The 23,950-nt window shown below is 42.9% G+C and overlaps 1 protein-coding gene across 1 annotated transcript; it reads left to right on the top strand.

Annotated features, from left to right (window-relative positions):
• Window positions 1-287: 287 nt before the first annotated feature.
• NCS1 (permease, cytosine/purines, uracil, thiamine, allantoin family protein) lies at window positions 288-23,228 on the top strand. Its single transcript, XM_087398481.1, has 2 exons — window positions 288-1,363; window positions 22,322-23,228. Exons 1-2 carry the CDS (start codon window positions 370-372, stop codon window positions 23,074-23,076), a joined length of 1,749 nt encoding a protein of 582 aa, XP_087254607.1. The 5' UTR covers window positions 288-369; the 3' UTR covers window positions 23,077-23,228.
• Window positions 23,229-23,950: the final 722 nt, after the last annotated feature.

Genomic DNA, 23,950 nt, shown 5'->3' with positions numbered 1-23,950 from the left:
CCCCTACCCTTGAGAACCATTGATGTGACATTTCCTTATAGCCCTCTCTCATTTCCCCTCCATTTCCCTTGGATCATTATGTCATGCATCAAGGGAAAATCGTCCAAACTAGGCTCCTCCCATGGAAAAACATCCAAAATAGCCATACGCCTTTTTCTCCTCCATGACATAAGCCCCATAGATACGTTGGGATCTAAAATGGTGGGCCATGGTGCATGGTCTGATTGGCCCACGTGCCATACGCTTTTTGAAAATTGAATCTTCTGCGAGTTGAATATTCCCGTATGTCGGATTCTGAGGCTAAGAATCAGGCAACTCTGCTTTCGTACTCGCGTGTTTCTGCTTGTCGACTGTTCTGAGCTCTTCATCATGCTCACTTCTGCTGCACTCGATCGCCATCTCTCCTCGCTCCAGATGCAGACTCCTTTGCTCTTCCGAAGTGATAGTAATCATAATTCATCTCTAAACTTATCCAAGAAAGCACCCAGATGGTGGAGTTACAGGACAAATGCCCAGGGAAATGGATCGAGCAGCGGAGAACCCTCAATGAATCAGGTGCATAACCGATCCGGATTGCCTCCCGGAATTGTAAAATCTATGTTTGAGCCGGTTTGCCCGGTGGAGGTCAGTAATCCAGACGCGAGTTTGGCCAATGAGGATCTGATCCCTACCACATCGGAGAGGAGAATTTTCTCGGCTTGGGACATCATCTTCTTGTGGTTGGGCCTGGTAGTGGGCGTGCCGTCCTATTATCTTGCTGGCAGCTTGGTGGAGCTTGGAATGGCGTGGTGGCAGGGCATTCTGACTGTCTTTTCCGGCAACCTCCTCCTCCTCTTCCCTTTGATTTTAACAGGCCACGCAGGCACGAAGTATGGTATCCCTTTCCCGGTCCTGGCGCGGGCATCTTTTGGGATCCGTGGTGCACATATACCCACGATCCTGCGAGGCCTTGTGGCATGTGGATGGTTCGGCATAGAGACCTGGATAGGTGGCCAAAGTATATATGTCCTTTTAAACGCTCTTTTAGGGGGAAAATTCACTAATTTCCCTACACTATGGCTGGGTGCCACGCTTCCTGAGTTGGCCTGCTTCTTTTCTTTTTGGCTTCTGCAAGTTGCAATCGTTTGGAATGGTGTTGATAGCATTCGACAGCTTGAAAAATATTGTGCCCCAGTATTAGTCATCCTGTCTGCAGCTCTCCTTGTCTGGGCTTACGTGACTGCAGGCGGATTTGGTGCTATGTTGTCCAGCTCATCCCAATTTGGATCAGGAGGAGCCAAAGAAGGGCAGTTCTGGCAGGTCTTCTTTCCAGCTCTAACGGCAAATGTAGGATTCTGGGCTACACTGAGCCTCAACATACCAGGTACATTTCAAGCCCTATCCTATCTGCGTATGTAGACTAGTATTTTGAGGGAGCCATGAAGAATGACAGACTATTCGGAGCAGGGAGGCATTTGTGAGATATGCTGCCTTTAAACTAGTCAACTTCAAAACCTTTTGCATTGGAAAGCGATTCCTGTCACTGACAGGCAAGCTTATATAGAAAACAAAATTTCAAATGGAGTTGTAGCTTTCTCATTCAGTCTGTTATCTTTGTGTTCACTATCTTTTTTGATTTCACCTTTGAGGTTCAGCTGCAACTGAGCTAAATATTGGTTCTGTAGGTTGCGTATTGCATCTAGAAGTTATCAATGTTCAAGAGTTGCATGCATGAAAAGTTTTAGTGCAGGAGGGTTATGGACGAACGAGTCATGAACACAATATGGTTGCAGCCTGAGTTGGGACACTGTGTGTGTGCATGCACTTATAGAAGTGCTTGTACTTTGTTGCACATGGTCTTGTGAGTAAAACAGCCTCCCCTTTTTGTTGTTTAGATTGCTGATTTTTTTTCTCTTCTCTTTTTTTCTTTTGCCACGTTCTTCCGTTCTCATGCTCCTCTGAGAAAAGGGTATGATGCCCTTCATACCCTTCATTTCTGCAAGCAATAAAGGGCCAAGGTAGGAATTGCAGGGGGTCGATGCTAGGAAGGGGGGCAACGCTGAGGATTCTCTGGGTAAGAAAGGGATAATGTGCAGTTGGAAACAAGCATGGAGCTAAGTGCTCCAAGTAGATAAGGGATAGAAGTCAGATAGGTACATCGACTAGGGATGGAATTATGTGGACTCCTTCAAGAATTCTTACACCCATAAATTAGCCCATTTTCCTTCTTCTTTACAAGCATCGCTTCCCAAACAAAGTTTCTCTCAAAATACATATAATAGCTGTCTCGGAAAGGGGGGTATCAAGCCGAAGTTGCTTCCATCATCCTGCTAAAATATGGGATTACTCTTGGACAATGCTTTCTAGCTATCTGGAATTTTCACGTTCTGGTTGGCTGTTCCATCTGGTAACATATTGTATGTAAACCTCTTTCTAAAAAACTTGGTCTTTAAATCCCACGACCCGCTCAAACACATGGAGCACATCGTGGATTTTGCAGGATGGGTGGAGGCAGTTCCAGCAGATATACAATCTCCCCAATTATCTGAATAAACCTAGAGGGGCCATAATGCATGTGGCCAAGCTTTTGGTGTGTTTTTCAAGGAGGCATCTCTGTGCTTGTGCTGCACACAATTCCCTTCTTTAATTTCCAAGTATTTAATGTGTTTGCCTGCATATTGTGAATCCTACATGTTCTTTTTGCAAAAGAGCTTCCATCTTCTCTAGATCATCTCTTGCCTGCTGTCTTGCACAGCCATGTCTGCTACATTGGAAGGCATTCCAACCTCGAATCCATATGGGACTCATACATTGCCATGAAGGGGGTATCTCAATAGATAAATGTTTGGTGCTACTATAACAAAATTCTGCACATCCAAGCCATGTATCCCAAGACATTTGGGTGTCATAGTGGAACTGCCTCAAATACTTCTCCAAGCATTTGTTCATCCTCTCGGACTGATCATTTGTCTCAGGATAATATGTTGTCCTTGGAGTGGGCATGTGCCCAATGATATGAAGAATTCTCACTTAAGTTAATCCATAAACTTTGCACCCCATGTCACTTATAATTTCATGATGACGAAACCAGTTGGTGCATAAACACATGATGATGACTGCATTCCCAGGCAACCAAAGATGCTGAATCTCATGTCTTGATGAGAATGAAATGTGTGTAGTAAGATTGGTAACCACCACATAGATGCTGTCCAGTTCTCTGTACAAATTAGGCAGAAGCTTGTTATACATTTGTCTGTTGGTGTGGCAGACATTTTGAGACATACTTCATCGCTTCTCTTAAGCTATATTCTCAAAGAAGCTATGTTTAGCCCAGTCATATGCCTTATAACCTGAGTCCGAATCATCCTGGGAACCAATAATTTTTTTCCGGAAAATACATTAGTCCACCATGAGCAAACAAGTAAACCTACCTCATCCCATCCTGCTACCCACGCGCCAACATGGGGGTAAGAGAGCCAAAAAGACTCCATTGCGTATCACAGAAGATGGTGATTGTGAAGCCAAGATGAGGGGTTCCGGAGATCCATATGGAACAAACAGACATTACAAGAGGATGGGAAGCCTCACTTCAGAGCTGTAAAACTTACAAAAGAGCCCACGGTTACAAGAAGAAGTTCCACTTAGGAATACATCCCCAACATTATGAGAGATCCTGCAACAAAAAGCGAAGCGGAGAGCAACTATTGTCATGTTTTTCGCAGATACAAGAGGCTACACAGCGAGCAAGCAGTCTGAAAACATGCAGCTGCCCAAAGATTTGAAACATGAATACTCCAAGTGCCTCTAACACAATAATGTAGGAGTTTCAACTGTAATAACAGCAGCTGGAAACCTGAATACCAGCAAGGAGCTGAAACTGAGCTAAATGATGAGCTGAAGAGCCAAAGAACGACTTGGACCACAAGCTGAAGGGTACAAAGACGGTGTGCAGAAGAACAAATGAGCACAACAACTCACACTACAGCACAGTGGTACTGAGGTGAGAAGGGGAGGGGTTGGTGGTGGTGACCACAAGCATGATTCATCAGGTTTACTTCAACAGGGACGGCACTAGGGGATAAGAAAGCTCTCTTTAAAATATTGTGAGAGGGTCTATTATTTTGGCAAAAGTTGTATGAATCTGCTGTAATATGAGGCAAGCTCTTCTCGATTGAGTGGTATAATGTGGCTTCGGCCATTCCCTCACTCTTGGGGGTCCACTTATCTAATTTCAGCTTAGTGTCCAAGATATTGAACTTCATTTGCCATAAAGTTGTGCGTACTCACTGTAGCAACAGCTAATGCAGCCTCAATATTTCAAGCATCTACATAAGGTGCTTGATGTATGTTTGTTGGCTCTTAATGTAAGCAAGGATGGTGTAAAAGAAAATCAGCATAAACCAAGAAGGAAGCTGCTGTATTACCATGCTCATCAATGATTAAAAGTAGTGGACACACTCATCAATCCAAAAGGCATCTCACCCTCTTTGACTGTAATGCAATTGTATGGCGATCCTCCTGAAATACTGTGCACCTTTTTTCTTCAAAAAAGTATCAAGTGTAGGAATTGACAAGTGTTTTTGCGCCTCGTTGGGATTGATATCCTCTTTGCACATGCCACATTTTGTTTTAACCAAAAGAAACCATTGAAGCAACTAGAGAGAGGAGCTTTTTCTCAAGTGATTCCTTAGAATGATGTGCTTGCTATCAAGCTCCTGGGATAGTAGCAAGATATGTACAAAAGCTTAAGTAATGCTGAATGTCAACATCCTTAGTAAGGGAATTATTGTCTGTAAGCGCTCTGTTTCTTGAATTCTCTGTCGAGCTTCCTTGATGTGATTTATGCATTTTAGTTGCAATGAGAACTTTCAACATCATTATCTTGCCTCCTCTTGAAAATCAAATCGTCATGCCATGTAGAGCCACGCAAGGCTCCTCTAAGGACTGCATCCCACCTGCCAAGGCCACATCATCATGAAAATTAGTTGCCATATAAGAGCCAAATGCATGTTTGCAGCACGGCTTGCTTATCATGTGCTCCCCATTGGCAACCTCCATGTGGACATTTGATTTATGGCACTCATCAAGGCGTCTGAGCATACACAGTATAGCTCTGACTGTGCATCCCAATTTGTTCCTTGCCATCATAAGACCTCAGCATCACCGATGGATGGGATGGCTTAGCATTAACTCAGAAATGACTCCTCAATCCCATAGGGATCATGTGCATGAGCACTATCTCATGTGATGTTATTTTATGCCAAAAGGAAAAGAGCGATTCCTCCCGGCTCTAAGACTCAGGAAGTGCCCTGCATCATGTAGTGTTATTTTATGCCAAAAGGAAAAGAGCGATTCCTCCCGGCTCTAAGACGTGCCCTGCATCATGGCAACCTCTGCCTCCTTATGAGTCACATAGAGAATCTCAAGGGGATCCACAAGCTCCTCCTCAAGTCTATAATCATGCTGACCTTGCCTGTACCAATGTCCCTCATTTTAAATGCATCCTTGTGCTTAAGGGCCTCCCTACACTTGAGCGTACATAATGCTTTTTTATGTTGTCCATGATCGCTTTTGAGTACTTTTTCGTCTTGTACTTTCGGCACATCGGTTGACTTTATGCCCAATCTTACATCTAGTGGTTTGTATGGCTGAATCTGTCCACCCCTGACTGTAGGATATTTGAGCATGGGGCTCTTGTCATGCCCACCTCAGGCTTCTTTCTTGCCTAATAAGCACCCCTATGTGTGCTTCCCATGTCTTGTGTGACATGGGCTCAAAAACCTCAGCAATCCCAATCGATGGTTTGAAACCCGTTGCTCCATATCAAATACCAAATGGGGTCAATTTATGGATGCAAGACACAATTTTCGTCTGTCTTGCTGCATAAAGTCTAAAGACTTTCTGGGTTGTACCCTTGAGCTATGCCGATCTGAGAGAAAATGAGAAAATGTTACGGAAATTATATTTTCTGATATAACTTGCTTTGCATATTATTACTTTAGTCAAGTGTGACTATGGCAAAGTACTCCATAGGAGTGCACCGGACGCGGCGGGGGTCCTAGTGGATACTTTGTGTGGTTAGTTGGGGACGCCTGACTAGCTTGTGTTTTGCCATGCTAGATGGTCGGTATTGTGGGTGATTCCATGTTAATACTGATGTCGCTAGTGTTATTGGTGTTGTGCTTGATTATTGTGCTTTGAGCGCGGTTATGTTGGGTTTGATTCGGTGATTCGTTCAATCGATTGTTAATAACTAATGTAATTGGCGGCTTGAGTACAAGTGATGGAACCCATAGCGAGGATTGGAGTTAGTGCGAGGGTACCGATCGAGGTGTCGCACAGCGCATTATATATGGCCATGGGCCAATTTTGTATTTGTTTTATTATTGCAAGTTTGAGCAATATATTTTGTTGTGGACATAATTCATTTTGGGCCCTAAGATGGCTATGTAAAGCAAATCCCTCATTTTTGGATGAAAGGGATAATTTTGGCTCCTTGGTGCTTTTATGAAATATCATAAATACTCTAGATGAGGAAGCGTGAGCCACTCATCTAGGGGGGGGGAGATTGTACCCAATCTGCTGTCGCTCTCATGGTGTGATTGTGCTTTTCTTCTCCAATAGATTATGTGGTGAATTTGTGTATTGAAAAGATTAGCTTTTGGTTTCAGTGGTATCAGAGCTTTGGTTATGCTCTTGTGAAGGAATTAAAGAGAAGCTCCCTCGTGTGGAAAGTGAAAGGGAGAGAAGTCCTGTGGAAGATTCAAGAGGACGTGTATATAATCAAAGCTCGTGAAATCGTGGAAAAAGAATATGAAAAGAAGATTGGCTGCGCTTTTATTCTAAAAAGGCCAACAAAGCCTCGTCAGACTCCTCTCTATCTAGCCTTGGAGCAAGCTTTGGGAGTAGCTGTCGCGAAAAGTGACTTACTCTTGCACTAAAACAGCAGCCACTTATAGACTCGAGAGTTTCTTGGTCAGCGCGCACTGCGCTCCCATTTCCGCAGGGTCCAGATGCCCATCATAAGCATGCATTAAAGGTACTTTGGTGGTCGAGCCTTCCGCTAAGACTTGTCTTCAACAGCTACCATTTGGGAGACAGACCTTGCAGAACCATTAACTCACCCATCCATGTCGTTAGACTTCACGCCAGCGCTGTTTATATTTAAAAAAAAAAGAGCCTAGTGCATTGAGTGCACTGCTTTTGCAGATCAACAGTCCCACCGGCAGCCTCTACTTGCGAACTCATGACAGTCCGCGACCCGTGAAGTTTCCCTCCAAGCTTCGGATCGTGTGCCCATTTGCAGACTGTGGCAGTCCCACAGTCCAAAATACATAGAGGCCACCTCTACTGCATCTGCATTACCTACAGTCGTCGGCAGCAGCGACCTCCGGCTCACGATCCTTTATCAACACAAACAGCGGCCGATTTTGCGCCACTGCCCTTCGGGAGATAACTTCTGCAAAGCCGCCGGCCCGCATCGTTTTCATGACCTTGCATTAAAGGTTCAAAGGCCCTCATATTTATATTTTTTTTTAAAAAAAAAAGAGAAAAATTTGGCAAAGCTCACTTAGTCCCGGCGGGGCCGCGACTTTCGACTCATAAGACCAGCACTCTAACCAATTGAGCTACGAGGCTCCTAAAGGCTATTGGAGATCGATAGGGCAAAGACCATAGCCAAATTTGAACGCTTGAATCAAGAGGGCGATTGGAACCACGAATCACCGAGCAATTAATTGGAGATTAGTCGAGCGCAAGACGACTACAAGCGACATCATCGGTCACATATCTCCCACTCTAATCTTTTCTACCTCCGAATCAAAGAGCGAGATAAGTGATTTTCTTTTGCTTTATATTTCAAACACTTAGTATCTTTCGCCATCCATTTCATACCATACACTCGAATTACACTTTCTCTTCCGTTTGATTCTCATATACTTAGTATCCTTATTTTCCTCCGTTCCTCTTTATTTGTACTTATCGCATTATCATGGCGCATCAGCCACAACCACCCATGCTCCAAGAGCAGCTAGATGCACTTCAGGCACATTTAGCCGATGAGCGTGAGCATAGGGAGAGATTGGAAAAGAAAATCAATGGTAAGAAAAGGAAGAGACATTCATCTGATGATGAGTCATCCGACGATGATACTATTATCAGGACAGTCAAAGCCACACTGAGAGCATAAAATTCGAGGAAGAAGAGTAAGATAAGTAGAAAAGCTTTCTCATTTCAAAATTTTGATGGAAAGAAAGAAGCACGCACTGTCTTGTCTTGGATCAGTCAGTTAGATGATTATTTTTCAGGGGAGAAATTCTCTGAAAAAGATAAGATTAAATGTGCTGCAAATCATTTAGTAGAGAGTGCTACACTTTGGTGGAACATCACTAAGCATAGTAAAAGGCGACCAAAATCTTGGAAATCTTTTCAAAAGCTCATCAAGAGAGATTTTCTTCCCTCACATTTCAAAGCAAAAGCTAGACAATAGTGGGATACTTTCAGGCAGTTCGATAAGGAAATAATCTCCACATATACTGATAGATTTTGGCAAACGTTGATCCAATTACAGTCCTTAGAGAAAGTTAATGAGCGAGATCAACGCAGAAAGTATGTGGCAGGTCTAAAGTCTAAGTTGAGAGAGCCGAGATTAACATGTTTCATCCTCGCTCACTGAGCTCTGTAATTTCTCTTGCAATGAATTGTGAAAAGAAGAATGGGATCCCAAAAGAAGGGAAAGATTCTGAACGGCATGTACCTTTCCATAAGAAAAAGAGATTTGATAAAAAGCGTTTCTTTAAATCTAAAAATGGTTTTGCTCTACAGAAGACAGATTCTTCTTCAAAGCTAAACGGTGAAAATTTTCCAAAGAAAGAAATAAGGTGTTTCAAGTACAATAAGGTGGGACACATTGAAAGAAAGAAGACCCCGACGGCAAAAGTGCACATGATTGACGACGAGGCAACGAAGCAAGAGGGAGGTAAGTATAATTGTCATGCTCTTCTAAAGATGAAAGGTTTCATTAATGGCAAAGAAGTTGTTATTCTGCATGATGATGGTAGTACTCATGATTTCATTTCGGAAAGAACCTTAGCAAAGCTAAACCTAGAGTCTTTCCCATCTAACTATAAGGTCAAAGTTGCTTTTACTAAAACAAAGTACAATTGTACTAGAGAAGTCAAGAATCTTGAAATCTCAATCAAACCTTACAAGGATACACGAGACTTTCTAGTGGCACCCCTACAGGGAGTGAACATCATCTTAGGAATGCCATGGAGACATCAATACAATCCTAAGGTAGACTACGATTCACATCAGATGTTGATTGAGAAGGACAGACAAGAAATATGTCTAAAAAGCTCAATGAAACCTGAGATCAGTCCTTTACTCAACCACACACAAGCCAAAAGAGCAATTAGAAAACGTGAGAAGACATATCTGATTTTGGTGAATACGGTAACGGCTACTCCGCCAAACACTAAGCCTACGCACCAAAAGTTTCTTTCTCAAATTTTTGATTGTTTCTTAGAGGATTTACCGCCTGGACTACCATGTTCTCGACCTGAAGATCATAGGATAGAAATCCTACCGGGCAATACTCCGTATAGAGTCAATCAGCTAGAACAAAAGAAAATTCAAAAGCAAGTGGAGGAACTGATAGAGAGAGGATTGATAAGACTCAGCAGTTCTCCTTATGGAGCACTTGTCTTATTAGTCAAAAAGAAAAATGGAACCTACCGAATGTGCATAGACTATCGTATACTGAACAAAATCACAGTGAAGAACAGATATCCAATCCCTAGGATTGATGATCTTTTGGACAAATTGAAAGGGGCTAAGGTCTTCAGTAAGATAGATCTCAAATCCGGCTATCATCAAGTTCGTATGGTAGAAGAGGATATATATAAGACTGCCTTTAGAACTTAAACGGGACATTATGAGTTCTTAGTTATGTCTTTTGTGTTAACTAATGCTCCAGCTACTTTTAGTAGAATGATGAACCGAATCCTTCTTAAACACCAAGATTGTGTGGTAGTATTTTTTGATGATATTCTGGTGTTTAGCAAAGATGTTGAGGAGCATAAAGAACATCTAAAGCTAGTCTTTTCACTCTTGAAAGAAAATCAATTGTACATAAATCCTAAAAAGAGTAGTTTCTTTCAAGATAAGATAGAGTATTTGGGTCACATTGTATCCGTCGATGGGATTCGAGTAGATCCAAAGAAGATTGAGTGCATAGTCACATGGCCTAAACCCCGAGATATACATGAATTAAGATCATTTTTGGGATTGTGTAGCTTTTATAGAAAGTTCGTTAAGAATTTCGCATACATTGCACATCCATTGACAGACCTTCTTAGGAAAGCTAAGCATTTCTTATGGACCGAGCATCAAGATAAATCTTTTACAACTTTGAAAGAAGCTCTCACACAAGCTCCTGTGTTGCAATTACCCGATTTTTCTAGACCATTCTCTGTAGTTGTAACCGATGCTAGTGGATATGGAGCTGGAGCCGTACTTATATAAGATGGATATCCAATAGCATATGAGAGCCGAAAATTAAAACCAGCGGAATGCAATTACAGTACATATGATAAAGAATTAACCGTTGTTGTGCATGCCTTACGTATGTGGAAACATTATTTGATGGAGACTGAGTTTCTTTCAAAACCGGTCAGCAAAGTATCAAGCATTTGTTGACTCAGCCACTAATATCCGATAGGCACATCAAGTGGACATAATTTATACAGAGTTTTCAGCCCATGATTCAGTATCAACCTAGAAAAGAGAATGTAGTTGCTGATGCTCTTAGCAGAAAGACAAGTATTAATCACATCATTGTTGTAGAGACCCAGCCTTTCGAAGGTATGAAAAACTCTTATCAAGGGGATCCAGACTTCTCCGATATATGGAACAAATTAGAGAATAATAATTGGAATCCGATGTTGGACTATTCATGCAATGATGGATACCTCTTTTATCAAAAGAAATTATGCATCACTCGACCCTCTAGACAAATTGTAATGGAGGAAATGCACCAACCACCATATATGGGACATAGGGGAGTGACTGCCACTTTACAAGTGATAGCAAGAGAATTTCACTGGCCTACTATAAGAAAAGATGTGACTAAGTTTGTAGCCGAATGCATCACTTGTTAGAAGATCAAGAGTTACAAAGGAAAGACCCCATGATTGTTAATGCCTTTGCCTATTCCTACGCAACCTTGGGAACAAATATCGATGGTTTTGATAACAGGTTTTCCTACTACAGTGAATCAAAATGATATGATTTGGACGATAATAGATCGCTTTAGTAAGCAAGCTTATTTCATCCCATGCAAGAAGACTTTAACAACTCAGCAAGCTACACATTTATTCATCAAGCATATCTTTGCTCATCATGGCTTGCCAAAGATTATAGTGTCTGATCGAGATTCGAAGTTTTGCATTAATTTTTGGACTGCATTATTTCATAATCTAGGCACTAAGTTAGACTTCTCATCAGCTTTTCATCCAGAATCGAATGGACAAACTGAGGTTACAAACAATACTATTCTGGACATGATAAAAGCTTATGCGGGAAGTCAACCAAAGACTTGGGACAAATACATTCATCTCTTACAGTTTGCTTATAATAATACTCCTCATTCTGCAACTAGAAGAGCACCCTTTGAGATTATCTATGGGAAGGTTTTACCTATTTCTATCACGCGATTGACCCATAGAGTCCATGGAAGCAGCAGATGCATTTACCCATGACTATCAAAATATTCTCAAAGAGGTTCGAGAAGCCATTGCAATCGCTCAAGAGAAGTACACAAAACAAGCTAATAAGAAACGGAAACACATGCTTTTAAAAGAAGGCGATTATATACTTCTTCGGATTGAGAAAAGAAGGTTGAAGAGTGTTGAGAAATGGCCAGTAATCAAGATGTCCCCACGTTTTTATGGACCATTCAAGGTGATTCAGAAAACCAATAATCTAGCTTATAGGCTTGAATTACCTGATAATTGGAAAATACATAACGCTTTCCATATCAGCCTCTTAAAGCCCTTCAAAGGACCTTTACCTATTCATCCTGTCTATGAAGAGGCTCCATTGATTGTTGATGAAGAAGAAATTCTAGAGCCTGAATGCATTATTGATCATCAACAAACCTCGACCCAAAAAGGAAATGTCTATATTAAATACTTGCTCAAATTTAAGAATCATCCAAGAGATGATGCTCAGTGGATGCCTGAGCGGTTCTTTCGAACTTTTCCAAATCTCATTAGTTCCTATAATCAAACACGTAACTGAGGTCAGTTGCAATCTAAGCAAGAGGGATGTTACGGAAATTATATTTTCTGATATATCCTGCTTTGGATATTATTACTTTAAACAAGTGTGACTATGGCAAAGTACTCCATAGGAGCGCATCAGACGCGGCGGGGGTCCTAGTGGATACTGTGTGTGGTTAGTTAAGGATGCCTGACTAGCTTGTGTTTTGCTATGCTAGATGGTCGGTGATTCCATGTTAATATTGATGTCACTAGTGTTATTGGTGTTGTGCTTGATTATTGTGCTTTGAGTGCGGTTATGTTGGGATCGGTTGATTCGGTGATTCGTTCAATCGATTGTTAATAACTAATGTAATTGGCGGCTTCAGTACAGGTGATGGAACCCATAGCGAGGATTGGAGTTAGTGCGAGGATACCGATCGAGGTGTCGCACAGCGCATTATATATGGCCATGGTGTTAGAAATGACCCAACAGAGGGTACGCACAGCAGCGGAAGACTTATAGTAATGCCCAGGAGCTCACACAGTGTGCGGTGTGGGTGTGGAATCACAAACTTCTTTACTTATGTGCATTCAATAGATGTGCAGACTCATCATTAGACAATGAACTAGCCAGATAGAGAAACCACCAAAATATATATTTCCGTCCACAACTATGGACACAATACAAAAGAGACAGATCCAGAGTCCCACCAATGATGTGGTCCTCTGATCTTACCACAAGGTCCTTCTCCTATCAGCTGGCTATCTCTAGACTCGAGCCCGCATGCTCTAGCTCGAGCGTCTGTAGACTTTCCGTCCAGTGTGTTCTTCTCCACCTTACTGCCTGTGAATCAACCTAGGTGGGTAGCCCTGCCAAGCTTTGTCTGCAGCACACAGGTCCCCTTGGTCCTCCTGAATGTAGGCCCCAAGATAACTGTTTCACTGCTCCAACCCGCTTGTGAATGGCTGCTCCAGAAAATGATCATCTCAGCAACCTTCTGCCCTAGAAGAAAGTCTAGGTTCAGCCTCTCCCTGGAGCTAAGTCTGCAGCACTTTTTAGGTCTCCTTCACCTCTTGGGAAAAGGCCCAAGGAAGCCCTATCTGCTGCTCCTGTCTGCTCCTCCAAAGCTGCTCTGCTGGATTGCTGGCTGCTGGATGCTAAAATGCGGCAAGAGCCTCTCCTTTTATAGGCCTAGGGCCTTGCTGAAAAAAACCGACCAGTCTGCCCTGACTGGGCCGACTGGACAGACTAGGTTGGCTGGCCCAACCGACCTGGTTGGCTCAGCCCAACCAGCCCTATATAAGGGCCCTAGCCAGGCCCTTTTTTGGGCTGCTGCTAGGCTCCCCTTTTCTGCTGCTGGAGACCCTGCTGCAGGCTGTATACCTGCCCACAGACCCCCACTATACTGCGCCTTGCTGCAGCCCTTTGCCAGCGCCTTGTCCTGGCCGTACCTCTTCCGTACACTGCCCTGCAGCAGCCCGTACAGATCCATACAGCTTTGTACCCTGATCCGTACACATGCTGATGTCAGCACGCCTTTCATAGGGTCCTGCTGCAATCCACTAAGTGCCTCATGCCAGGCCTGATCCAAGACACAGTGTCCCCGCCATCTTCCTGCACATGAGCTACTCCTGATGCAACCTTTCATCCTTGGGATACCCCACCAACCATGAATGCTCCAGATCTGTCCCAGATCCACACATCCAGGTAATCTCTCTTTGGGCACATCCTGCCCTAGGTCTCCCTCCCCCACGCTCTCCTCATTTGGGGGCTTACAGATGGGGAGGTGACCATTCCAACACATGGGCCAATTTTGTATTTGTTTTATTATTGCAAGTTTGAGCAATATATTTTGTTGTGGACATAATTCATTTTGGGCCCTAAGATGGCTATGTAAAGCAAATCCCTCATTTTTGGATGAGAGGGATAATTTTGGCTCCTTGGTGATTTTATGAAATATCATAAATACTCTAGATGAGGAAGCCTGAGCCACTCATCTAGGGGGGGGAGATTGTACCCAGTGTGCTATCGCTCTCATGGTGTGATTGTGCTTTTCTTCTCCAATTGATTATGTGGTGAATTTGTGTGTTGAAAAGATTACCTTTTGGTTTCAGAAATCCAAAACTCAGTCAAATATTGCTAACAAGACTCTTGTAACTGCATCACTTCATAAATTATTGTCTTTTTATCCACGTTGGGACAGCAGTGGAAGAACTTGTGAGCTACTTCCTCCATTAGGGCAGATTGTGAGCTACTCCATTAGGGCAAGGGCAGAGGTGCCAAGTATAACCCATGACAAACAGCAGGTGAGGGTCTACCCCCCCATCGGTCAGCACTGCCCCTATGAAGAACAACATCCTCAAGCTAATAGTCTGAGTATCTCCAGCCCTCTGCATCGGTCATCACTACCCGACCTGGACCACTGCCCGTATCCCAAATCGTCTAGTGGGCAAGCTCGTTTCACATGATGGGTTGTCTGTACCCTCTCACCCAGTTTGAGGAGGAACACGAATGTGGGCATTCGTGAATATCCATCTTGTGCCCTTTGTAGGAAGTGTACCTCTGAATCTGCTGCGTGAAGAAGTCCTTCCAAGCTCATTGCTAGCCCTCTAACAACTCCCGCTGCTATCTCTTTGAAGCCCTCTCTACGGCTACGCAATTGTAGAGGTTGCTAGTGAGGTGAAGAGCTATAGTGAGGTCAAGATAGCCATTTCCTACAAAGAAGTCATGGCTCCTCCAAATATCCACAAATTGCTTTGAATGCTTCACATCTGAGTACATAGAATTCATTATCTTCTCTGGCTGATCTTGAACAAAAGGAGAAAGCATGAAAAGAGGGTTTGTGCTTAATTAATTCTAAGCTGATTAAGACACTGAAACTGAAAACTAGTCCCTCAGGCTACACGAAGCGTGGGACTAAAAGGTGACATAGTTGGAGCTTAAGATCCAAGGTTATGTAGAGAAGTTGGACTTTGAGATTACAAATTTAGCTCATGCTGATATAGCTCTTGGGATGGTGTGGCATTCTAGGAAGAATCCCACTATCGATCGGCAAAGAGACATGTAGTAATTTTCATGGAAAGGTATGTCTTATGAACTTTGAGGTGAAGAGGATCTCCCTCAAGGTCCTCTAATTTAAGTATGGAAGTTTGAAAAAATTTAAGTTTGTTTTTTATATGTATGTACTGCGTTGACAGAAGCATTAGAGGATGAACTGACTAACTTGAACGCTACCCAAGATGAGGAGATGAACAGATCATTTATTCTCTGAATCTTCTTATTGGTTTAGGAATGGCTTACCGTATAGAAAGGAATGTTCAACACATAATAGAACTTATTCTTGGAGCAAAGCCTATGAGGTGACCACCTAATAGGCTCAATTTTATTGCAATAATTTTGAAACATGAAAAAAATAACACATTTCGTTTATGTATTGATTACTGATGGCTAAACAAGATTACTATTAAATATATATATCCCGTGGCTGGCATATTGATATGTTGGACACATTGCATGCAGCTGTTATCTTAGGAATGTGCGCATTCCGGAAGACCCTTATCTAGCCACTTTGGCTGTTGAGTTGAATGAGACCCTAAATAGTTGGGATCTGGAAAGAGCAAAGAAGGCAAGAGTGAAGAGTAGGTACCTATGCCTGGCTGTAGGAGACTGCCCTTCCCGTGAAGATGGTAGACAGGCTTAGGCATCCGGTGACGGAATTTTGACATAGGGGGTATTGTTGGTGAACAGGCGGTGGTGGATGACTATTGGTCAAAGAAAATGAATGAGGTTATGGATGTGGTGGATTGTAGAGTCATCGAAAGTCAAAGGGTAGTATTAGGGAGGCCGTTCTGCGAGGAGGAGCTACGGGATGCTCTCAACTGTATTGAGTTAGAGAAATTCTCTGGGCCTGATGGGTTGACAGTTGAATTCTATTGCAGTTCTAGAATGTGATCAAGGTGGTGAATGCTTCAGTCCTTAGAGGGTCCCTTACCGAAGACAAATGCAGGATTGATGAAGTTGTTTTCGAAGCGACAGTCCGGACTGAGAGTGGGGGATTGGAGACCCATTGCGATGCTGAACACTTCGTGCAAAGTGTTGACTAAAGCTGTTGCTCTGAGAATCAGGGACATATGCATGGCTGTTGTGGAGAAAGAACAGACCGGATTCATCAAGGGCAGAGACATTTTTGAGAACATCTTGAATGTTTCTGCTGCTCTTAACTGTGCTTTCTCTTCAAAGTCAAAAGTGTGTGCTGTTTGGTTTTGACTTGGATAAGATGTATGCTCGTATCCACTAGGATTTCATTAGTGGCGTGTTGGAGCATTTAGGCTTTGGGAAGGAGTTTCGGAACATGGTGAAATCTTTATTTGGTAATGCCTCGGCCATCTTCTGTCTGAACGGAGTAGTAGGTCGGCTTCAGCTCCATAGGTCTGTCCGACAGGGGCGCCTTGTGTTTGCTTTGGCTCTTGTTCCCTTGATTGGGCTTTTAAAAAGGGAAATGGAGGAAGGGAGGATCATGGGTTTGGCCTGTTGACAGTCCAATTCTGCTCTCAATTCTTTGTTGATGATATTGTATCTATGTATTGGGAGAGCCAAGAAGGGATGGATAAGCTATTTGAAGCTTTGCAGGATTTTTGCCTGGCCTCTGCTTCTGTCTGCAGCTGGGGGAAAACTTTTGCCCTTGGGACTGATCCAGGCCAGAGGAGGGGCGGATAACTTGGGCGTGAGCTGGGTGGGAAGAGGATGTATTATCAAGTACTTGAGAGCCCCATTGGGTTTAAAAATCACCCTAAAACAACGCTTTGAATGGTTTTTGGATAGGTTTAAAGAAAAACCTCATGGGTGGAAAGGGCCTGTGGCTCAGGTGGAATGCCAGGGTTTTAGTCATACAACATGTGCTGCCAGCGGCCACTCTGTACTCGGCTTCTATGTGGATTTCCAGAAAGTCCCCACTGGGCAGAAGTTGAAAGAATGCTGAGGCGGTTCTTATGCGCTGAGGAGGACAGTAAGGGACAACTTCATTACGTTAAGTGGGATGCAATGAAACTCCCCAAGCAGAGGGGAGGGCTGGGGCTATCGGATGTTGGGATTAGGAATAAGACTCTAACCTGCAAATGGATAACAAAGATTTTTGTTAGCCTCACCATGTGGGCCGAGGTTCTGAGATGGTTTATGGAGAAGGGTAAAGGAAGTCAGGTTGAGACCTGGTGTGGTCTTGACTCGTATGGATTAGAAAGAGTTGGGGGAGGACTTCAAAGGCAGAATAGAGCTTAAAGGGGATGCCAGCCTACTTGAGAATATTTGGCGGAGTAGAGTAGTACTACAAGATGGAAATCCCTTGGCTACCCTTGATTTGTCCAGTGCACGAAGCCTCTAGAGGAAGGGGATCAGGTCTTGGGGGCAACTCTAGAATGGTAGTGCTGCTAATTGGAACTTAGTGGACTCAATGCATATGCTATGATGCCTCTCCGCAAGGGAGGTTGCTCTGCTAGAGGAAATTTTGGGTAATGCCAGAAGGTTGGCTGATGAAACTCTTGATCGTCTTCAAATTCGCAGTTATTTAACCTCAAACTTCAATCTAACTCAATGACTAAAGCTTGAAACTCATGCGATGGAGGATACTCAAGAAACAGGCTGGAAACTCCAGCAAATGGTGAAGAATAGCAGGGATTCACTCACTCAGCCATAGATTCACAGGTGAGGAAGAGAGAGGGAGAGGAGCACGCCACAGTAGGGGCTAGAAATAAGGGCTGGCCCCCTCAAAGGTCTTTATTGCAGGGAGCAAGAATCTGATACAGCTCGAGTTTCCTCTCAAGATCTTGAAATCTCTTCAATCTATGAACTAGGGGGCAGCCATGCTTTGTATTAGCCCCTAAAAGCTGGAGCTTTCAGCCAAGAAAAGCTGGCTGAATTCATCTTTCTTTAGGAGTGGCGCCCATAAATCTTGCAATTCGTGATTTCTCCAAGTGGGCCCTTCTTAAAAGTGCTCGTCGACCTTGGCATACTTTTTCCCTGAAAACATGGGACTTTCTGTGCTTCCCTCTAGATCTTTCTATTATTGTCTGAATTCTGAGAAAAATATGTTTCTAGATTGATCAAGCTTCAAATATCTTATCATTGGTCCTCAAATAGGCGGCAAAATTACCTTTCCATAGGCAATCTCGCTTTGACCATCTGATTGTGGGTGAAATCCAACTTTGTCCCCATGCTATCAAATAGTGCTCTCCAAAACAAGCTGGTCATCCTTGGATCTCGGTCACTTACTATAGATTAAGCATCCCATGGTGCTTGGAAACTTGTGCCAAAAACACTTGCCATGTGGTCCGTCTTAATGGTTTCCGGATAGGTCTTGCTTGCTAAACCTGCCGCGATAATAGTCCAAATCCCATCATTTCCATTCTTTGACCTAGGAAGGTCAAAGGTAAAATCCATGGTTATACTTTCCCATGGAGCTTGGGTACCGGGAGCTGCATCACCAGTCTTGGAGTCTTTTGTCTATCATACTTAACTTTTTGACAAGACATTCAGTTACAAACTCATGGATATCCTTTCGCAGACTTGGCCAAAAAGAATTACCTTTCAATGGCTTGAGTCGTCGAGGAAATTCCTTGGTGGCTTGCATATGTTGACTCCTCCATGACTTTCATCCGCATATCTCGGATAACACATAGATGATCATCCTTCATGAGATACCTTTCCCCAAGCGAGTACTGGCTGGATGACAGACCTTCATGGATATTCCCCAAAATCCCGGTCTCGTAGATAGTACTCTTTCATGTCGCTTGAGGCCTTCTTGATAGGCATGCAGACAGAAAGTTTGCCTATCTCATGTGATTCGTTGAGAGGTTAGTCTGGGTGAAGAAATTCCAGAGACTTTGACGTTTTGTCTTCTGTAAAATCAGCTCCCAAGAGATAGTGCTTCCAGATAGTTAGGTCATGAATTACAGCCAATAACTCTGTCTCATAAGCCTGTAGATGCCTTTCAGCATCACGCAATCTCTAACTTTCGTAGGCCACCATGTGACCATCTTGATGAAGAGCAGCTTTGACACAATCTCCACTTGCATCAGGTTTATCTTTGTTCTTGTCCATATATTAATTTAATTCCAAGAAGGTTAATCCTTTTAAGCCTATGTCTAACACCTCTCTTTCCCAAAGGTTCAAGCAAAGAATCAAACTCATGATCATCTATTTCTGACATGTGAGTCCTACCACTAAGGCATAAAGTACTATAAGATACCTATTGGGAACCATAATATTATACATGGCAACATAATATTATAAATGTCCCCCTTCTTAGCACGCCCCCTCCCTCTTTTAATGCCCCCTCCTTAATTGGCAAATCTCCCCTCATCCCTTTATTCCACCTCCCCAATCGTTTAATCATGCAATTACCTCGTCCTTGTCAACCCCCCTCTTCTTTTACCGACAACTAATAGTTCCCCAACTAATATGAATTTTGATTTTTCATTTGAAGGGACAAATCACGCCTGGTTTGTCACCATAGAGAGAAAAAATTCCAAAGAAAATTCAAGTGCAATGGAAACAAGATGAATTACACATTCATAGGGGAGGAAGTTACAAATGTTGTGAAGAGTAAGCTATGGCGTGGACACGAACTAGCCAGAATTGTGAGTTTGGAATATGGTGGGCAAGGCGATAGTTAGTCTCAGCAGAGGAGAGAGGGAAGGGTGCGCTGTGAAAGTGCGTGGTTGAACCTGCATGGATTCGGTATTGAATGCAGCAACCGGGCCAGCAAGAGCAGCAACGATATCTACACATGGACGGGAACAAAGCTCTAGAAATACCACGATTTAGAAATCTCCAACAAACTAGTTTTCTCTTTAGAAGATGAGACCTACCCCTATAGGCGCAGGCCAAATACTCGTTATATTATTCTCTGTGTTGCAAAATCGTGATGGAACTAACGTGACAATTCAACAATTTCAATCTCTTTGGAAGCTCGTGAGCTTCATTGAGCTGCATACTTGAAGGTCTCGGATTGTATCGTTGCATATGTTTGCAACATACTGGCAAAATTACGTTCAACCTCGCGCACTTGAGGGGATTCTGTCCCATATACTGCGCGTATGTGTCCTTTTGGGAATATAGCCCTGATGCGCATTGAGCAAAGGTGAGTGCCACATCCTCAAGCCAATACGGCAGCAGCGACGAATCAGCAGAAAGTAGAGGCGACGAAAGAAGAGCGACCGAAACAAGCAGAAGAGTGACGGATGCGTAAAAGTCGAAATGCGTTGGAAGACGAAGCCCCCTTGGAAAACTAATCAATCCTCCGTCGAATGCCAATTGAAAAACAATCAAAAGATAGTAGATGAAAGTGAATGGAAGATCACCCCGATTGAAGATCGTTTCTGTCTTCACCTTCTTTGGCATTCGTCGTAGGGAGGTAAATGCATGCAATGTTACAAACATAAAGCCAATGTTGGTCAACTGGGTTTGTTTGCAACAAAGTCCCGACTGGCGATGTGCCTTTGTTTCAGTGCAGCTCCAAGACATGCTGCTTGGCAATCTTGTATGTCCTGCTCTACGTCCTCCGAGGTAGCTGCCTTGTCTTCAGCAGCACCTGAAATACCTCGTTGGACTCGTGGATAGTGTCACGAAGGGTACCCCCCACCATTGTAATAAAGTGCATTGCTTAGCTTTTTCATGACCGGCCATGATGTTCTTTGTGAGTTTGCCGTGGAAATGCATCGCTAAATTTCCCGTTTTGACTAAGCATGGATTTAATCTCAAGCTCATTATTCCTCTCTATGGTGAAGACTTGGAGAGTTACAGTTTCCACTTGAGGAGGTCGGTAGCAAACGAGTGATCGCGGGTGATGAGGATCTCTCTCGCCGTATCAAGGCTAGACATGATGATGGCAGGGAATCGAAGGTGTAACAGCAAGGAGCGTTCTGCTGCTCCTATTATTATTTTGCTTATGAAGGGACGTAGCGTTGCGGGGATTTGAAGACGGGGTCTAAAGACGAGGAATGAATGAAACTCGCATGACAAAGCTGAAGCAAAGGAAGGAACAGGAAAGGAGAGACGAATAGCTGCACAATTTGGAGTTTGGCGTTGACGGGGGCGATTTGAGGAGCAAGTGGCTACAACCTGCGGTTTATACGTTGGCAGAATAAGGGTCAAAAATGAAATATATCCATCTGTAGCTTGTTGTGAAATTTCTTAGGATTTTAATCTTTCAAGTGTGATCGGCTGCACTTCATTATGACATGTTTGTGCTGAAAAAGGAGGCGGATTAATGTTGAGTTAGGCATTGACAAAATAGTGGAGAAAGAAGGCCTGGAAACCAACCAGTAATTGAATTCAATGATACTGACGAAAGTGATGATGATGTTCCTAAAACCTACATGATTATATGCCATTGTATTCTGGCTAAAAATACAGAAATATACATATAGGTTAATCCATAATGTCTTTTCAACATATGTTTTGTCCATTCTTTTTCTATACAACGTCAAATAATTGTCATCGTGGAACATGAATTTTCTTAGGAATTTTATATTTCTACTGTGGCAAACGATTCTCGATTCTGAGTTATACATGTTGATTTCAAAATTTTGTTGTCGATAAGGGTATTACCCCATTAACATAGTGCTAGACCATCATAATTAGTTTTGATTGATAGAGCATGTTTGGTACTGAGTGTCTTCTCATGTAACAACATACTGTAATAGGGTATCTCAAGGTTATACATGAGAAGGGAAGATTGTATGTGTGTTTTGGAGGCAGGCTTTTATGGTACACACCTTACTGTCAGTCATAGTTTCAGATGCTAAAATTAACAAATGTGTCATGATGCAAGTATTGGAGCAGGCCAAATGAATGGCTAGTTGTGCCATAGACCTTCAAAAAATTCACAGTCTTTTTCCTGTAGACTTGCACTGAGTGATTCTTCTCTTTGAAAGCGTAGGGTGGGGGGAGGTAATATGATTTTGGGTTAACAGACTCAATATTTATTTATCCTTTGAAATAGGCATTACTGAAGGAAGAAATTAGCAATCTTTGCTGTGGATAATATGCTCAAAGAACCTGATTTTATTTGTGGTTTGAACAGATTTTACGAGGTATGCTAAATGCCAGGCAGATCAAATTATTGGTCATGTAGGCCTTCCGATTTTCATGGGGTTATTCACATTTGTAGGGTTGGCTGTTACGTCTGCCACAGAAGTAATATACGGCCATATAATCTCAAACCCAATCGAATTACTAGGCCAAATTGGTGGTATTTTTCCAATTCTTGCTTCGTTTGTTGGTCTCATATTGGCCACATTGACTACGAACATTGCTGCAAATATAGTGGCCCCTGCCAATGCCCTTGTCAATTTGAATCCTAGCATCTTCTCCTTCAGGGCAGGGGCACTTCTTACTGCTTTAGTGGGGATTCTTTTTGGGCCATGGCGATTCATAAAAGACAGTCAGAGTTTTATCAATACATGGTTAGTGGGATATTCTGCACTTCTTGGACCTCTGGGTGGTATCATCCTTGTTGATTATCACATTGTACGGAAATGCAATCTGGATTTAGATGCTCTATATTCAATGAGCCCTTCTGGACCTTACTGGTACACTGGAGGATTCAGTCTCAACGCTTTAGTAGCCTTCCTGGTAGGTGTTATACCAAATGTTCCCGGTTTTCTGTACACAGTAGGGCTTCTTAAGGAGACATCAGATATCTTCATTGCAGTGTACGATAATGCATGGTTATTTGGTTTCTTAGTATCTGGTTGCCTGTATTGGGTCTTGTGTGTACTCCAGAAATTATGGCAGAATGGAAGAAATGATGCTGAAGTTGTCAGCAAGGTTGGATAATATTTTTCATCATACTTGCTGCCCAAACAGGGTATCCATGGACTTTTTCGTTCAGTTCGTTTTGCCTTGCATAATTGATATTTGTCCATGATTTTATGTACGTTTGCCCAAATTCTAGTATACAAACATGAAGTCACATTGACATAATTTTTCGCGAGGATTTGTAATTTGAACAGCCAGTTTGCTCAAGAGACATTGCGAAAGATGATCTCTAATGGACTCCTACATAGTTTATATTGATAGAAGTTTAAGTAATAAAATCTGTGTACTGGTCTGTTTAGAAGTTCTTGTAAATATGCTATATCTCAAGTAAAAGCTATACGTAGTGGAGTCTACAAGCGATTATGCCAGCCAAAGAAACTTGTGTGAGAATGGATTATTCTGGATGTGATGTCAAGTATTGTAGTTTTTTAAAAGCAACCTTACCCTTCTTGTGCCCTGTCTGCCCTCGCTTACTGCAGTTTGCACATTAACTGGGAGCTAACATAGAACCAACTTGTCACAGGTACGTCATCTTCATGTTTAGCAACAAAAATCGTGTGAGGAAGATGTTTCTGACTCATAGATTAAAAGATAGGTGAAAAGGAGAGGACACAGAATCCTTCTACCTCCCCTACTTGCACGCCTTCTTCCTGTTTCGATGTCAGCCACACATTGTGGAAATTTTGCCACCTTCGGGACTGTTGGAGCCCTACCCATATCAGCATGGATTTTAGTACTGCTTTGTCAAGAAGAACCAGGGGTTGGGCAGCGCGCAGGGTCATCAAGAAGCTCACTTGTACCCACAAAGACCACCTGCGCAACAGCTTAAGTTGCTGAATAGTTTGTAGAGAAACCCTAACCTGCATGGATTACCACAGATAGTGAGTGACAG

This window comes from Dipteris shenzhenensis, chromosome 27, assembly GCF_047967505.1.
Source record: "Dipteris shenzhenensis isolate YYH24624 ecotype China chromosome 27, Dip_SZ_1.0, whole genome shotgun sequence".
Lineage (NCBI taxonomy): Eukaryota > Viridiplantae > Streptophyta > Polypodiopsida > Gleicheniales > Dipteridaceae > Dipteris > Dipteris shenzhenensis.
Note: the sequence above shows the minus strand (reverse complement) of the source record. Positions and strands in the feature narration are given on the sequence as shown.